This window comes from Oncorhynchus gorbuscha, linkage group LG04, assembly GCF_021184085.1.
Source record: "Oncorhynchus gorbuscha isolate QuinsamMale2020 ecotype Even-year linkage group LG04, OgorEven_v1.0, whole genome shotgun sequence".
Taxonomy (NCBI): Eukaryota; Metazoa; Chordata; class Actinopteri; order Salmoniformes; family Salmonidae; genus Oncorhynchus; species Oncorhynchus gorbuscha.
In genome coordinates, this window is record NC_060176.1 from 36,018,000 (window position 1) to 36,037,150 (window position 19,151).

Below are 19,151 nucleotides of genomic sequence, written 5' to 3' on the forward strand. Positions count from 1 at the left end.
GAGGGAACACCCCCCTATCCACAACCGTGAGGCTCTCCAGAGGGTAGTGAGGTCTGCACAACGCATCACCGGGGGCAAACTACCTGCCCTCCAGGACACCTACACCACCTGATGTCACAGGAAGGCCATAAAGATCATCAAGGACAACAACCACCCGAGCCACTGCCTGTTCACCCCGCTATCATCCAGAAGGCGAGGTCAGTACAGGTGCATCAAAGCTGGGACCGAGAGACTGAAAAACAGCTTCTAACTCAAGGCCATCATACTGTTAAACAGCCACCACTAACATTGAGTGGCTGCTGCCAACACACTGACTCAACTCCAGCCACTTTAATAATGGGAATTGATGGGAAATGATGTAAAATATATCACTAACCACTTTAAACAATGCTACCTAATATAATGTTTACATACCCTACATTATTCATCTCATATGTATATACTGTACTCTATATCATCTACCACTTTAACTATGCCACTTTGTTTACATACTCATCTCATATGTATATACTGCACTCAATACCATCTACTGTATCTTGCCTATGCCGCTCTGTACCATCACTCACTCATATATCTTTATGTACATATTCTTATCCCCTTACACTTGTGTCTATAAAGGTAGTAGTTTTGGAATTGTTAGCTAGATTACTTGTTGGTTATTACTGCATTGTCGGAACTAGAAGCACAAGCATTTCGCTACACTCGCATTAACATCTGCTAACCATGTGTATGTGACAAATAAAATTGGATTTGATTTGATTTAGCTTGCTAGCTATCAAAGTGGGTGTTCACTTAGGGCCAATGGTGAAATTAATTGCACTTTTACGTCAAATTAGTAAACTGTTTTACAAACATGTCTGTGTTGTTTTTTTTGTATCCTTTTGAAATGATATTTAGTGACATTTTATTTCAAACCTAGACTTTCAAATCTCGTATTCCCCTACATGGGGACTATCGGGAACCCAACCCCCACCCCCCAAAAAAAACAACATTTTAACAAATATTTATTTATACTTTTTTTTCCTGCTGATGCACTTGTTCTGTAATTGTCATGGTGTTCCCGAATCCCACGGTTTTTACCTTTCTAACAGTACTAAACATATGTTTGTAGGACTTATAGTTAATAAAGGTCATTTTCAATATATGTGTTGCTTAGAAAATGCCAACAGAGGGCGTCAACCCTCATCCAGTGGCAGTTTAGATTTAGGCAGTTTAGACTACTTTTAAATTTGATTTTAAAACAATGGAGCAAATAGATTACATTTAATATTGGTTTAAAGTTTAAATTAAATTTAGAAGACGGATTCAATTTAACTACACTGAACACCGAATATAAACACAACATGTAAAGTGCTGGTCCCTTGTTTTATGAGTTGAAATAAAAGATCCCAAAAATGTTGTGCACAGATAGTTTACATCCCTGTTAGCGAGCATTTGATCCTTTCTCAAGATAATCCATCCACCTGAGAGGTGTGGCATATCAAGAAGCTGATTAAACAGCATGATCATTACACAGGTGCACCTTGTGCTGGGAACAATATACGTTTTTGTCACACAACACAATGCCACAGATGTCTCACGTTTTGAGTGAGCGTGCAATTGGCATGTTGAATGCAGAGCTGTTGCCAGAGAATGTAGTGTTTATTTCTCTACCATAAGCTGCCAACATCGTTTTAGAGAATTTGGCAGTACGTCCAACCGGCTTCACAACCGTAGACCACATGTAACCATGCCAGCCCAGGACATCCACTTCCGGCTCCTTCACCTGTGGGATCGTCAGAGGAGGGGGGGGGGGGACTCATTCTAAATGACTGGGCCTGGCTCCCCAGTGGGTCGGCCTGGCTCCCCAGTGGGTGGACCTATTTCCCTCCCAGACCCACCCATGGCTGTGCCCCTGCCCAGTCATGTAAAATCCATAGATTAGGGCCTAATTTATTTATTTCAGTTGACTGATTTACTTATATGAACTGTAACTCGCGTTTATATTTTTGTTCAGTATGGTATTCATTTAAAACTAGGTTTAAAGTTTTGTGCACAAACATGAATAGTTAAACCTTGATTTAACCCAGTTTAAGAGTTAATCCATTTTGGTGCAACCCACCCTTAATGTGTAAGTGAACGGATCAGTTTGCAGACAGACATGAGGGCAGTTTCCCATCCAGTGGAGGGAGAGGGGAGCAAAAATATCCAGTGTCACAGTGGTAATATTTAAACACAACTGGAGACAGTCATTTTTGTGACAGGTTATTAGTGACACATCAGCGCTATTGTACCTAGCAAAATAGTGTAGAAGCAATTACTAACTAACTGTAAACAATTGTAGGAATCTTGGCTAACTGTGAGGCAAACAATTCAGTTATTTATTTAGTTAACCTATCTGATCAAAGACTAAAACTTCTAAAATATAGCTAACTAAGCCAATCACAGGTCTCCGTTTACTGTACATTATAAGGTCGTCCGGGTTAGGGTTTGGACAGGGGGAAGGCCGTCATTGTTAACCGTCAAGTTAACTGACTTGCCTCATTAAATAAAGGTTAAATAAATAAGAGGAAGGTGGGTGACGTGATTGATCGAGAGAGATGTAGGATGAGGTAGGACAGAACTCTGACTGGCATCTCTCTACTGGATGGTGCTAAGGGTTTCGAGGGGACTTATCAGGGGTTGATTATCTGGGGAGTGTAGACACTCTTACCAAGATGAAGTGTAGCAGGGGACTGCTTCTCTGGCAAATTGAGAAGAGGTATCAGTTCCGTACAAAGGGGGCAGAGTTCACCAGGGCTAAGGTAAATGAGAAAGGAGGAATGTCCTAACTACAATGTTCACTAGGAACCAATCAGAATCAAATGGGACAATACGGTTAGGGACTAACATGAACTTGTCCAGTAAGAAAGGCTTGTTTTCGTGGCAAAATGTGTTCTGTTTTACTACGGTGTGCACTAATGAATACATCCCATGTCTTACCTAGAGACGTTTGTGAGTAAATGAGAGGGGTTGCTGGATAGTGGAGTTTTCTCACCATCTGAAGGATGTCTTCTATCCTCAGCTGGGCATCTGCTTCCTGCTCATCCAGAGAAAGGGTACTGCAGAAACAATTCACCTGATTGGTCAATACAGCCGTTGAAGCGATAGAGTACATGACAGTGTCATCAGCATATAGATGAATTTTACACTTATCTCATCAACGATATTGTTTTTGTAGAGCAGTAATGGACCAAGTATAGAACCTTGTGGGACCCCTTTAACCAACTCCAATGTCTCCGACTGGATTCCGTTGACTTAACAGCCTGACTTCTATCCTTTAGATAGTCATGAAACCAACGACAGGCATCCGATCCCAGTCCTATTAACAGCGAGTTGGTCCCCTTATGCTGATACAACAGCCTCCACTCTTCTGGGAAGGTGGTGGCAGGGTAGCCTAGTGGTTAGAGCATTGGACTAGTAACCGAAAGGTTGCAAGTTCAAATCCCCAAGCTGACAAGGTACAAAATCTGTCGTTCTGCCCCTGAACAGGCAGTTAACCCACTGTTCCTAGGCGGTCATTGAAAATAAGAATTTGTTCTTAACTGACTTGCCTAGTAAAATAAAGGTTAAAAAAAAGGTACTCCACTAGATGTTGGAACATTGCTGCGGGGACTTGCTTCCATTCAGCCACAAGGGCATTAGTGAGGTTGAACACTGATGTTAAACGATTAGTCCTGGCTCACAGTCGGCGTTCCAATTCATCCCAAAGGTGTTCAATGGGATTGAGGTCAGGGCTCTGTGTATGCCAGTCAAGTTCTTCCACACTGATATTGACAAATCATTTCTGTATGGACCTTGTTTTATGCATTGTGCCATTGTCATGCTGAAACAGAAAAGGGCCTTCCCCAAACTGTTGTCTCAAAGTTAAAAGCACAGAATCGTCTAGAATGTCACACTGTAGCACTGTGTCAAACTCAGCCTCAGACCATTATTCCTCCTCCACCAAACTTAGTTATGCATTGGGGCAGGTAGCGTTCTCCTGCCATCCCCCAAACCCAGATTTGTCCGTCTAACTGCCAGATGGTGAAGTGTGATTCATCACTCCAGAGAATGTGTTTCCACTGCTCCAGAGTCCAATGGCGGCAAGCTTTACACCACTCCAGCCGACGCTTGGCATTGCGCATGGTGATCTTAGGCTTGTGTGCAGCTGCTCGGCCATGGAAACCCATGTCATAATGCTCCCGACGAACAGTTATTGTGCTGATGTTGCTTCCAGAGGCAGTATGGAACTCGGTAGTGAGTGTTGCAACTGAGGACAGAATATTGTTACGCGCTACGCACTTAGGACTTGACGGTCCTGTTCTGATAGCTTGTGTGGCCTACCACTTCGTGGCTGAGCCGTTGTTGCTCCTAGACATTTCCACTTCACAATAACAGCAATTACAGTTGACCGGGGAAGCTCTAGCAGGGCAGACATTTTATGAACTGACGTGTTGGAAAGGTGGCATCCTATTGCAGTGCCACGTTGAAAGTCACTGAGCTCTTCAGTAAGGCCATTCTACTGCCAGTGTTTGTCTATGGAGATTGCATGGCCTTGTGCTCAATTTTATATACCTGTCAGCAACGGGTGTGGCTGAAATAGCCAAATCCACTAATTTGAAGGGGTGTCCACATACTTTTATATATATAGTGTATGTGGCCAGTAGCTGCTTGTGTGTATGTGTGTGTGTACATGTGTTCATATTTGAGTGTGTGTGTTTGTCCATGCCTGCATGTTTGTGTGTACCTTAGTATATTAGCAGTAGCTTTTCTCTCCTGTGGCAATAGGTCTGGATCTCTGAGTATCTCCTCTAGTAGACAGATCACTCCCATCTTCAACTCACTGTTCATCTCAAAGTCCTAAACACACACACACACACACACACACACACACACACACACACACACACACACACACACACACACACACACACACACACACACACACACACACACACACACACACACACACACACACACACACACACACACACGAGATATTGCCCGAGAAGCCGTTGTTTGGAGGATACAGCGCATTCGGGAAGTATTCAGACCCCTTTACTTTTTTTCCCTCAATCTACACACTTTTCCCCCCTCAATCTACACACAATACCCCATAATGACGAAGCAAAAACAGATTTTTAGACAAATATATTACAAATAAAAACACATACCTTACTTACATAAGATTTCAGACCCTTTGCTATGAGAATTTAGCTCAGGTGCATCCTGTTTCCATTGATCATCCTTGAGATGTTTCGACAACTTGATTGGAGTCCACCTGTGGTAAATTACATTAATTGGACTTGACTTGGAAAGGCACACGCCTGCCTATATAAGGTCCCACAGTTGACAGTGCATATCAGAACAAAATCCGAGCCATGAGGACGAAGGAATTGTCTGATAATTCAGGGGAGAAGGGCATTGGTCAGGGAGGTGACCAAGAACCAGATGGTCACTCTGACAGAGCTCTAGAGTTCCTCTGTGGAGATGGGAGAACCTTCCAGAAGGACAACCATCTCTGCAACACTCCAAAAATCAGGCCTTCATGGTAGTGGCCAGATGGAAGCCACTCCTCAGTAAAAGGCACATGACAGCGCACTTGGAGTTTGCCAAAAGGCATCTAAAGGACTCTGAGACCATGAGAAACCAGATGGAACACTTTGGCCTGAATGCCAAGCGTCACGCCTGGAGGAAACCTGGCACTAATCCCTACGGTGAAGCATGGTGGTAGCAGCATCGTGCTGTGGGGATGTTTTCCATCGGCAGGGTCTGAGAGACTAGTCTAGTCAGGATTGAGGGAAAAATGAACGGAGCAAAGTACAGAGAGATCCTTGATGAAAACCTGTTCCAGAGCGCTCAGGACCTCAGACTGGGGCAAAGGTTCACCTTCCAACAGGACAACAACCCTAAGCACGCAGCCAAAACAATACAGCAGTGGCTTCGGGACAAGTCTCTGAATGTCCTTTAGTGGCCCAGACAGGATCTGGACTTGAACCTGATTAAACATCTCTGGAGAGGCCTGAAAATAGCTGTGCAGCGATGCTCCCCATCCAACCTGACAGAGCTTGAGAGGATCTGCAGAGAGGAATGGGAGAAACTGCCCAAATACAGGTGTGCCAAGCTTGTACAGTGGCTTGCAAAAGTATACACCCCCCTTCCTTGGCATTTTTCCAATGTTGTTGCCTTACAACCTGGAATTAAAATGGATTTTGGGGGGGGTTGGTATCATTTGATTTACATGACATGCCTACCACTTTGAAGATGCAAAATATTTTTTTTTGTGAATCAAACAAGAAATAAGACAAAAAATTGAGCCCCCCCCAAAAAAAGTAAATACTTTGTAGAGCCACCTTTTACAGCAATTACAGCAATTACAGCGGCAATTACAGCGGCAAATCTCTTGGACATGTCTCTATACATCTCTCTATACATCTCTACATGTCTCTATACATCTCTCTATACATCTCTTATACATGTCTATACATGGACATGTCTCTCTTGGACATGTCTCTATATTATTATATATTATAAGCTTGGCACATCTAGCCACTGGGATTTTGTTCCATTCTTCAAGGCAAAACTTCTTCAGTTCCTTCAAGTTGGATGGGTTCAGCTGGTGTACAGCAATCTTTAAGTTATACTCAAATGGATTGAGGTCTGGGCTTTGACTAGGCCATTTCGAGACATTTACATGTGTCCACTTAAACCACTTGAGTGTTGCTTTGGCAGTATGGTTAGGGTCATTGTCCTGATGGAAGGTGAACCTCCGTCCCAGTCTCAAATATCTGGAAGACTGAAACAGGTTTCCCTCAAGAATTTCCCTGTATTTAGCATCATCCATCATTCCTTCAATTCTGACCAGTTTCCCAGTCCCTGCTGATGAAACATATCCCCACAGCATGATGCTGCCACCACCATGCTTCACTGTGGGGATAGTGCTCTCGGGGTGATGAGAGGTGTTGGGTTTGCGCCAGACATAGCATTTTCCTTGATGGCGAAAAGGCTCAATTTTAGTCTCATCTGACCTGAGTACCTTCTTCCATATGTTTGGCGAGTCTCAAACATGCCTTTTGGCGAACACCAAACGTGTTCGCTTATTTTTTTCTTTAAGTAATGGCTTTTTGTCTGGCTACTCTTCCATAAAGCCCAGCTCTGTGGAGTGTACGGCTTAAAGTGGTTCTATGGACAGATACTCCAATCTCCGCTGTGGAGCTTTGCAGCTCCTTTCAGGGTTATCTTTGGTCCCTTTGTTTCCTCTCTGATTAATGACCTCTTTGCATGGTCTGTGCAATTTGGTGGCTGGCCCTCACTTGGCAGGTTTATTGTGGTGCCCTATTCTTTCCATTTCTTATAATGGATTTAATGGTGCTCCGTGGGATGTTCAAAGTTTCAGATACTTTTTATAACACAACCCTGATCTGTACTTCTCCACAACTTTGACCCTGACCTGTTTGGAATGCTCCTTGGTCTTCATAGTGCCGCTTGCTTGGTGGTGCCCCTTGCTTAGTGGTGTTGCAGACTCTGGGGCCTTTCAGAACAGGTCTTCCAATACTGAGATCATGTGACAGGTCATGTGACACTTAGAGTGCACACGGGTGGACTTTATTTAACGAATTATGTGACTTCTGAAGATAATTGGTTGCACCATATCTTTTGTAGGGGCTTCATAGCAAAGGGGGTGAATAAATATGTACGCACCACTTCTCCGTTTTTGATTTTTTTTTTGAATTTTTTAAACAAGTTATTTTCTACATTTCACTTCACCAATTTGGACTATTTTGTGTATGTCCACTACATGAAATCCAAATAAAAAATTCATTTAAATTACAGGTTGCAATGAAACAAAATAAGAAAAATGTCAAGGGGGTGAATACTTTTGCAAGGCACTGTAGTGTCATACCCAAGAAGTACCGAGGCTGTAATCGATGCCAAAGGTGCTTCAACAAAGTACTGAGTAAGGGGTCTGAATACTTATGTAAATGTGACATATATTTTTTGGGTGCAAACATTTATGAAACCAGTTTTTACTTTGTCATTATGGGATATTGTGTGTAGATTTTTTAAATAAGGCTGTAACCTAACAAAATGTGGAAAAAGTCAGGGAATCTGAATACTTTCCAAAGGTACTGTACATACACAGTGTGTACAGACCTGGGAGTGTTTTGAGACCCAGTGTCGAAGTACGTTGAGAACTCTGTTAGTAGCTGCTCTTCTGATGATAAACTCCTTATCACATGTCCTCTCTGAGTTATTAAACACTGGTGGAGAGAGGAGAACAATTAGTGTGTGTGTTTGCTTGAGTGTGTGTGCTTGCTTGCTTGAGTGTGTGTGCTTGCTTGCTTGAGTGTGTGTGCTTGCGTGTGTGTGTGTGTGTGTGTGTGTGTGTGTGTGTGTGTGTGTGTGTGTGTGTGTGTGTGTGTGTGTGTGTGTGTGTGTGTGTGTGTGTGTGTGTGTGTGTGTGTGTGTGTGTACCTGGGGGAGAGCCATGTCCTGCTGCAGCTGTAGCAATAGCAAAGGCTGAGGCAGGAGAAACAGAACAACGAGAGTTCTCCCCTGATTGAACTAGAGAGAGAAAGTGAAATAGAGAGACAGAGAGAGAGAAATAGAAAAGTTATCCATTCACAAGCACACACAGCATTTCCACCTTGTGCTAACAGAATGTTCACAGTCCCAACATTTCTTTCACCGTCTGAGACAATCTACAATATTCAGTCCAATACTGTCACCTTGTCTCAGCTGCCCTACATATGGGCTGCTTTAATGTCATCCAAACAGCATTAAGCTAAATCCAAGAAAAACTGTTACCAGTCTGACCCACACCCCCACACACCCCCCCACACACACACACACACACACACACACACACACACACACACACACACACACACACACACACACACACACACACACACACACACACACACACACACACACACACACACACACACACACACACACAGAGCTCCTCTGGCTCTGAAGCTCCGACCAGTGACTTGGGCTTGTTTAAATTAAGTGTGAGTCACAGGGAAATAATCCTATGTGAATCTGGCCTCACTAAACATTCACACCTCTGAGGTTATGTACCACTGGAATGAAAGCTAACCCAAACACACTTCAGCCCACCTTGAACAAAAAAGGGAATCAGGTAATTAACTCTAAGATTTGTTAATGCAAAAACATATGCCTTACCTAAAAACACTTCAACATTTGACTATCCAGGGAAATAAAGAAAAATGTGCTTTTGTCCTGAAAATAAATTCAGATCAATGCAGACACAGACATCTCCTTTTCTTTATTTTCCTTGGATAGACACCTGTTGAACTGTCCTTGGGTAAGGAATACTTTTTTGAATATATAATGGGGCAAAAAATTATTTAGTCAGCCACCAATTGTGCAAGTTCTCCCACTTTAAAAGATGAGAGAGGCCTGTAATTTTCATCATAGGTGCACTTCAACTATGACAGACAAAATGAGGGAAAATAAATACAGAAAATCACATTGTAGGATTTTTAATGACAGAGGGAATGGGAATGAGGAGATTTTGAATTTGTATTTATTCTGGATTCCCATTAGCTGTTGCCAAGCAGCTACTCTTCCTGGGGTCCAGCAAAATTAAGGCAGTTATACATTTGAAAAACATTACAATACAATCATAACAGATTTCACAACATATTAAGTGTGGTCCCTCAGGCCTCTACTCTGCTACCACTTATCTATAACACAAAATCCATGTGTACATGTGTCTATAGTGTGCATGTCATTGTGTGTTTGTATGCATTTGTCTATGTTTGTGTTGTTTCACAGTCTCCACTGTTCCAATCAGGTGTATTTTTATGTTTTTAAAATCAAATTTTACTGCTGGCATGAGTTACTTTGATGTGGAATAGAGTTCCATGTAGTCATGGCAATATGTAGGACTGTGCACCTCCCATCGTCTGTTCTGGACTTGGGGACTGTGAAGAGACCTCTGGTGGCATGTCTTGTGGGGTATGCATGTGTGTCTGAGCAGTGTGCCATTAGTTCAAACAGACAGCACGGTGCATTCAAAGTGTCAATACCTCTCACAAATACAAGTAGTGAAGTCAATCTCTCCTCCACTTTCAGCCAGGAGAGATTGACATGTATATCATTAATGTTAGCTCTCTGTGTACATTCAAGGGCCAGACGTGGTGCCCTGTTCTGAGCCATTGCACTTTTCCTAAGTCCCTCTTTGTCATACCTGACCACACAACTGAACAATAGTCCAGGTGTGACAAAACTAGGGCTTGTAGGACCTGCCTTGTTGATTGTGCTGTTAAGGCAGAGCAGCTCTTTATAATGGACAGACTCCCCATCCTAACTACTGTTGTATCAATATGTTTGAAACATGACAGTTTACAATCCAGGGTTACTCCAAACAGTTTATTCTCCTCAACTTGCTCAATTTCCACATTATTCATTCCAAGATTTAGTTGAGGCTTAGGGTTTAGTGTATGATTTATCCCAAATGCAACGCTTTTAGTTTTTGAAAGATTTAGGACTAACTTATTCCTTGCCACCAATTATGAAACGAACTGCAGGTTTTGTCAAATGTTTGTTAAGTGTTGTTGATTTGTATAGTGTTGAGTCATCCGCATATTAGACACACTGGCTTTACACAAAGGCCTAGACAGCTGCCCTGACGAATTCCTGATATTATACCTGGATTTTGTGGGAGAGGCTTCCAATAAAGAACACCCTCTGTGTTCTGTTAGACAGGTAACTCTTTATTCATTGTCCACAATATAGCAGGGGGTTTGAAGCTATAACTTTCATGAGTCAACCTGTCACCAGAGGGCGGCAGAGCCCGTCCTAGAGACAATGACCCTCAGGTGTGTCCTATTACTCATTATGATTTACCTATTAAAAGAGGTGTGTTTTCTGGTTTCCTTTGCAGAAGCTTGAATTGTAAAGTGTGTGTTTGTTTCCTGAGTGAGTTCTCGAGACTTAGTGATTGTTGTTTTTTCCCAGTGTACTGTGATCCTGCGGCTACTGTTTATCAGTAAAGTAATTATGTTTATCCTTAAGCACTGATTCCTTGTCTGGTCTCGTCTCTGCACCTGGGTCCAACCTCACCACGTCACAATAACACATATGTTTTTCCAGCAACAGACTACGATCGATAATGTCAAAAGCTGCACTGAAGACTAACAAAACAGCCCCCACAATTTATCATAAATTTATCTCAGCCAATCATCAGTCATTTGTGTAAGTGCTTGTTGAATGTCTGTCCCTGAGATTCTGAGATTCTGTTGTCAATTTGTTTACAGTGAAATAGCGTTGTATCTGGACAAACACTTTTTTTTCTAAAAGTTTGCTAAGGGTTGGTAACATATTGATTGGCTATTTGAGCCAGTTAAGGGGGCTTTACTATTCTTAGGTAGGGGAATAACTTTTGCTTCCCTCCAGGCCTGAGGGCACACACTGTTTACTAGGCTTAAATTGCAACATCGTTCACTACTATCCTCAGTCCTTTTCCATCCAAGTTGTTAGACCCCGGTGGATTGTCTTTGTTGATTAGACAAATTGTTTCACCTCTTCTACACTTCACAGAATTCAAAATTACAATGCTTGTCTTTCAAAATTTGGTCAGATATACTTGGGTGTGTTGTGTCAGAATTTTTTGCTGGCGTGTTATGCCTAAGTTTGCTAATCTTGCCAATGAAGAAAATCATTAAAGTAGTTGGCAATATCAATGGATTTTGTGATGAATGAGCCATCTGATTCAATGAATAATGGAGTGGAGTTTGCCTTATTACCCTAAAATGTATTTAAGGTGCTCCAAAGCTTTTGACTATTATTCTTTGTCATTCATCTTTGTTTCATAGTGTAGTTTCTCCTTTCAAATAAGGAAATAATAAGGAAGCAGAGCATAAAGGAGTGACCAAAGTTGTCTGGAAGAGAAAGGGATGAGGAGGAAAGAGTAGGGTAGAGAGTCAATGATTGGATTTTCCATTTGGGGGAGGGGGACACACCAGCAGAATATGTTTGTATTTTCTAGTTTATTTGAAAATACCACCTCTTCAAATACTCAGTATTCAAATATAGTTGATATAGGAGTTTCAACTAAAAGGCAACTATTTTCTTGGATATTCCACTACAGGTCTCAGAAAACCAAATAGGATTTTTAAGTACTGTATTTTGAATACTTCTCAAACAACCAAATAATATTTAAAAGTATTTGAATATACAATATTAGTCAAACGTTTGGACACACCTACTCATTCAAGGGTTGTTCTTTACTTTTACTATTTTCTACATTGTAGAATAATAGTGAAGACATAAACTATGAAATAACACATATGGAATCAAGTAGGAACCAAAAAAGTGTGAAACAATTTGATATATTTTAGATTCTTCAAAGTAGCCTTGACAGCTTTGCACACTCTTGACATTCTCTCAACCAGCTTCGACTGGAAGGCTCTTCATGCTGAGCACTTGTTGGCTGTTTTTCCTTCACCCTGCGGTCTAAATCATCCCAAACCATCTCAATTGGGTTGCGGTCGGGGGATTTTGGAGGCCAGGTCATCTGATGCAGCACTCCATCACTGTCCTTCTTGGTCAAATAGCCCTTACACAGCCTGGAAGTGTGTTGGGTCATTGTCCTGTTGAAATACAAATGATAGTCCCACTTAGCGCAAACCAGATGGGATGGCATCTCGCTGCAGAATGTTGCGGTAGCCATGCTTGTTAAGCGTGCCTTGAACTCTAAATAAATCACAGATAGTGTCACCAGCAAAGCACCCCTACACCATCACACCTACATGCTTCATGGTGGGAACTACACATGCAGAGATCATCCCTTCACCTACTCTACGTCTCACAAAGCCAGGGCGGTTCGATCCAAAAATAGGAAATGTGGACTCATCAGACGAAATAACAAATTTCCATCGGTCAAATGTTCATTGCTCGTGTTTCTTGGCTCAAGCAAGCCTCTTATGTTAGATTGTTGGTGATGTGGACGCTAAGGAACTTGAAGCTCTCAACCTGCTCCACTACAGCCCTGTCACCGAAAATCGTGGCGTGCTCGGTCCTACTTTTCCTGTAGTCCACAACCAACTCCTTTGTCTTGATCAAGTTGAGGGAGAGGTTGTTGTCCTTGCACCACATGGTCAAGTCTCTGACCTCCTGTCAGAGCAGCTCACAGATCACTGCACCTGTACATAGCTCATCTGATCTACCTCATCCCCATACTGTATTTATTTATTTACCTTGCTCCTTGGCACCCCAGTATCTCAACTTGCACATTCATCCTCTGCACATCCTACCAATCCAGTGTTGATTTGCTATATAGCAATTACTTTAGGTTGGCCATGGCCTATTTATTGCCTTACTTCTCTTATCCTACCTCATTTGCACATGCTGTATATAGATTTTCCTACTGTATTATTGATTGTATATTTGTTTATTACAAGTGCTTTATTTGATCTTGGACAGGTCACAGTTGGAAATGAGAACTTGTTCTCAACTAGCCTACCTGGTTAAATAAAGGTGAGATAAAAAAATATAAAAAAATAAACTGTCTCATCATTGTCGGTGATCAGGCCTACCACTGTTGCGTCATCGGCCAACTTAATGATGGTGTTGGAGTTGTGCCTGGCCGTGAAGTCATGAGTGAACAGGGACTATAGGAAGGGACTGAACACACAGTGTTGAGGATCAGCATGCTGGATGTGTTGTTACTTAACCTTCCCACCTGGGGGCAGCCCGTCAGGAAGTCCAGGATCCAGTTGCAGAGGGAGGTGTTTAGTCCCAGGGTCCGTAGCTTAGTGATGAGCTTTGAGATCACTATGGTGTTGAACACTGAGCTGTAGTCAATGAATAACATTCTCACATAGGTGTTAATTTTGTCCAGGTGTGAAAGGGCAGTGTGGAGTGCAATAGAGATTGCATCATCTGTGGACCTGTTGGGGAGGTATGCAAATTGGAGTGGGTCTAGGGTTTCTGGGAGGATGGTGTTGATGTGAGCCATGACCAGCCTTTCAAAGCACTTCATTACTACTCGTTGAGGGAATGTGAAAAGCTTTCAAGGCAAAGGGTGGCTACTTTGAAGAATCTCAAATACAAAACATATTTCGATTTGTTTAACCCTTTTTTTACTACATGATTCCATATTTGTTATTCCATAGTTTATGTCTTCACTATTATTCTACAGTGTAGAACATAGTCATAATAAAGAAAAACCCTTGAATGAGTAGGTGTGTCCAAACTTTTGAATGGTACTGTATGGTACTATATGAAAACCAAAAATAATAAATATTTGATGGCTGCCAAATATTTGATGAAGATCCAAAAACTAAATTGGTCTAAATATATGATCATTAGCACATGGTTTGGAAGGCTCTCAGGTATTAATTTTAAATATAGCCTAGAATTAAATACATGAGGGACATGGAATCACCTCAACGTTAGAATAGACCACTTTTGCAGCTTCAAAATGATGAACAAATACAGTGCCGTATTCCAGATTTTCTTATGTTACAATCTGAATTTAAAATTGCTGAAATTTTGATTTTCCGTCACCATAATGTCAAAGTGGAACTATGGTTTTATATATATATTTTTTTATTAATACAAAACAAAAGCTTAAATGTCTTGTCAATAAGTATTCCACCCTTTGATATGGCAAGCCTAAATAAGTTCAGGAGAAAAATATGCTTAACAAGTTACGTAATAAGTTGCATGGACTTTTTTTGAATGACTACCTCATCTCTGTACCCCACAAATATAATTATCTACAGTGCAATCTGAAAATATTCAGAGCTCAGGTCCATCCTGTTTCTATTGATCATCCTTGAGATGTTTCGACAACTTGATTGGAGTCCACCTGTGGTAAATTAAATTAATTGTACTTGGCTTGGAAAGGCACACGCCTGTCTACATAAGGTCTCACAGTTGACAGTGCTTATCAGAGCAAAAACCGAGCCATGAGGTCGAAGGAATTATCTGAGAATTCGGGGGAGAAGGGAATTGGTCAGGCAGATGACCAAGAAACCGACGGTCACTCTGAGAGAGATCTAGAGTTCCTCTGTGGAGATGGGAGAACCTTCCAGAAGGACAACCATCTCTGCAACACTCCAACATTTACATTTACATTTACATTTAAGTCATTTAGCAGACGCTCTTATCCAGAGCGACTTACAATCAGGCCTTTATGGTAGAGGGGCCAGACGGAAGCCACTCCTCAGTAAAAGGCACATGACAGCGCGCTTGGAGTTTGCCAAAAGGCACCCAAACGACTCTTAGACCATGAGAAACAAGATTCTCTGGTCTGATAAAACCAAGATTGAACTCTCTGGCCTTAATGCCAAGCGTCACGTCTGGAAAAAAAACAGGCACTTCTCATCACCTGGCCAATACCATCTCTACAGTGAAACATGGTGGTGGCAACATCATGCTGTGCAGATGGTTTTCAGCGACAGGAAGACTAGTCAGGATCAAGGGAAAGATAAACGGAGCAAAGTACAAAGAGAATCTCAATGAAAACCTGCTCAAGAGTGCTCAGGAAGTAGAAAATGGCGCCGACAGAGAGGGCTGCCTCGCATCTAGTCCTTAGGAAACAGTATTTTGTTTTTATATGTATTATTTCTTACATTGTTATCTCAGAAAATCTTCAGGGTTATTACATACAGCCAGGAATAACTATTATATAGGAGAGCGGTGTCAACTTACCAACACTATGACCAGGAATACGAATTTCCCGAAGAGGGAAGACATCACGGATTGTAACATACTCTGTTTCACGGAAACATGGTTCTCTCGGGTTATGCTGTCGGAATCGATACAGCCTCCTGGATTGTTTGTACGCCGCACCAACAGGAATAAACTTCTCTCCGTGAAGAAGAAGGGCGGGGGTGTATGTTTCATGATTAACGACTCATGGTGTAAATGTAGCAACATACAGGAACTCAAGTCCTTTCGTTCACCTGACCTATAATTCCTCACAATCAAATGCCGACCGTATTATCTCTCAAGAGAATTCTCCTCGATTATTGCCACAGACGTGTATATCCCCCCCTCAAGCTGATACCACGACGGCCTTCAAGGAATTTCACTGGACTTTATGCAAACTGGAAACCATATATCCTGAGGCTGCATTTATAGTTGCTGGGGATTTTAACAAAGCAAATTTGAGAACAAGGCTACCTAAATTCTACCAGCATATTGACTGAGGTAGTCGCGCTGGCAAAATTATGGATCACTGCTACTCTAACTTCTGTGATGCATATAAGGCCCTCCCCCCCACCCTGCCTTGGGGCAAATCTGACGACGATTCCATTTTGCTCCTCCCTTCCTATAGGCAGAAACTCAAACAGGATGTACCCGTGCTAAGAACTATTCAATGCTGGTCTGACCAATCGGATTCCACTCTTCAAGATTGTTTTGATCACTCAGACTGGTATATGTTCTGGGTAGCCTCAGAGAATAATATTGACGTATATGCTGATTCGGTGAGTGAGTTTATAAGGAAGTGCATAGGAGATATTGTACCCACTGTGACTATTAAAACCTAACCAGAAACCGTGAATAGATGGCAGCATTCGCGCAAAACTTACGTGACTGGGAATATGCCTGAATAGATACAGTGTACTTATTCTCTCCGCAAGGCAATCAAACAAGCGAAATGTCAGTATAGAGACAAAGTGGAGACTCAATTCAACAGCTCAGACACGAGACATATGTGGCATGGTATACAGACAATCACAGACTACAAAAAGAAAACCAGCCACGTCACAGACACTGACGTTCTGCTTCCATCACTGTGGGCTCTCCTTCTCCGTGGCTGTCATGAGTTAGACATTTAAACATTTAAACCTTCTTTGCCCGCTTTGAGGATAACACAGTGCCACCGACATGGCCACTACCAAGGACTGTGGGCTCTCCTTCTCCATGGCTGTCATGAGTAAGACATTTAAACGTGTTAACCCTCGCAAGGCTGCAGGCCCAGATGGCGTCCCTAGCCGCATCCTCAGAGCATGCGCAGACCAGCTGGCTGGTGTATTTACGGACATATTCAATCTCTTCCTATGATGAATCCCCTTTCCGATTGTTTGGAGCATCTGGAAAAAAGCTTGTCCGGAGAAGACAAGGTGAGCGCTACCATCTTTCTACTTTGCACATTCTTCCATTGCAAATTTACCATTCCAGTGTTCTACTTTACCTCCCTGTCTTTACCTCCCTTATCTCACCTCATTTGCTCACATCGTATATAGACTTGTTTATACTGTATTATTGACTGTATGTTTGTTTTACTCCATGTGTAACTCTGTGTCGTTTTATGTGTCGAACTGCTTTGCTTTATCTTGGCCAGGTCGCAATTGTAAATGAGAACTTGTTCTCAACTTGCCTACCTGGTTAAATAAAGGTGAAATAAAAAAAATAATAATAAAAATGCCAACAGTAAAGAAGAAAAGAAGAGACCATTCATGTGTGGGGTTGCTTCTCAGCCAAGGGAGTGGGCTCACTCACAATTTTGCCTAAGAACACAGCCATGATTAAAGAATGGTACCAACACATCCTCAGAGAGCAACTTCTCCCAACCCTCCAGGAACAGTTTGGTGACAAAATGCCTTTTCCAGCATGATGGAGCACCTTTTGGAGGATAACTAAGTGGCGCGGGGAACAAAGCATCGATATTTTGGGTCCATGGCCAGGAAACTCCACAGACCTTAATCCCATTGAGTACTTGTGGTCAATCCTCAAGAGGCAGGTGGACAAACAAAAACCCACAAATTCTGACAAACTCCAATAATTGATTATGCAAGAATGGGCTGCCATCAGTCAGGATGTGGCCCAGAAGTTAATTGACAGCATGCCAGGGCAGATTGCAGAGGTCTTGAAAAAGAAGGGTCCACACTGCAAATATTGACTCTTTGCATCAACTTCATGTAAATTGTCAATAAAAGCCTTTGACACTTGTGAAAAGCTTGTAATTATACTTCAGTATTTCATAGTAACATCTGACAAAATATCTAAAGACACTGAAGCAGCAAACTTTGTTGGAATTAATATTTGTGTCATTCTCAAAACTTTTGGCCTGACTGTAGACCCACTTCAATTTGCTTACAGCCCCAATAGGTCCACAGATGATGCAATCGCCATAACACTGCTCTATTCCACCTGGACAAAAGGAACACCTACCTGAGAATGCTATTCATTGACTATAGTTCAGCATTCAACACGATAGTGCCTTCAAAGCGCATCACTAAGCTAAGGACCCTGGGACTAAACACCTCCCTCTACAACTTGATCCTGGACTTCCTGATGGGCCGCCTACAGGTGGTAAGAGTAGGTAACAACACATCTGCCACGCTGATCCTCAACACGGGGGCCCCTCAGGGTTGCGTGCTCAGTCCCCTCCTGTACTCCCTCTTCACCTATGACTACATGGCCAAGCACGACTCCAACACCATCATTAAGTTTGCCGATGACAAAGCAGTGGTAGGCCTTGTGGACTACAGGAAAAGGAGGACCGAGCACGCCCCCATTCACATCATCAGGGCTGTAGTGGAGCAGGTTGAGAGCTTCAAGTTCCTTGGTGTCCACATCACCAACAAACTATCATGGTCCAAACACACCGGTACCGGAGAGCCAAGTCTAGGTCCTAAAGGTTTCTTATCAGCTTCTACCCCTAAGCCATAAGACTTCTGAACAGTTCATCAAATGGCTACCCCCTCCCTTTTACGTTGCTGTTATTCTCTGGTTATTATCTATGCATAGTCACTTTAGCTCTACCTCCATCTACATATTACCTCAATTACCTCGACTAACCTGTGTCCCCCACACATTGACTCTGTACCGGTACCCCCTGTATATTGCCCCGCTAATGTTATTTTACTGCTGCTCTTGTAAAGCCCTTAACACTTATTTTTCTTAGAACTGCATTGTTGGTTAAGTAAGAAATAGATAAGTAAAACACTTAAATAAAAAAACTAAATGGTTAAAGAGCAGCAGTAAAATAACATTAAGCATTTCACTCTCTACAGTTGTATTGAATACTGTTGTATTAGGCACATGTGACAAATACAATTTGATTTGATACTCATCTGTACAAAATATAAATCGTTTTGAATTTATTATGTACACAAATGGACATCCAGGAGAATTGGGAGGCAGGTAGCCTAGTGGTT

The 19,151-nt window shown here is 42.2% G+C and overlaps 1 protein-coding gene across 1 annotated transcript in view; it reads right to left on the reverse strand.

Annotated features, from left to right (window-relative positions):
* The window catches only part of LOC124034010 (ras-specific guanine nucleotide-releasing factor 2), a 148,832-nt gene that overhangs the window by 22,371 nt on the left and 107,310 nt on the right, over positions 1-19,151 (reverse strand). The window contains exons 19-22 of the mRNA XM_046346624.1: positions 8,476-8,565; positions 8,155-8,261; positions 4,748-4,860; positions 3,017-3,080 (exon numbers count right to left, since the gene is read on the reverse strand). Of these exons, the coding sequence (XP_046202580.1) occupies positions 3,017-3,080; positions 4,748-4,860; positions 8,155-8,261; positions 8,476-8,565 (374 nt within the window). The remainder of the gene's footprint in view (positions 1-3,016; positions 3,081-4,747; positions 4,861-8,154; positions 8,262-8,475; positions 8,566-19,151) is intronic.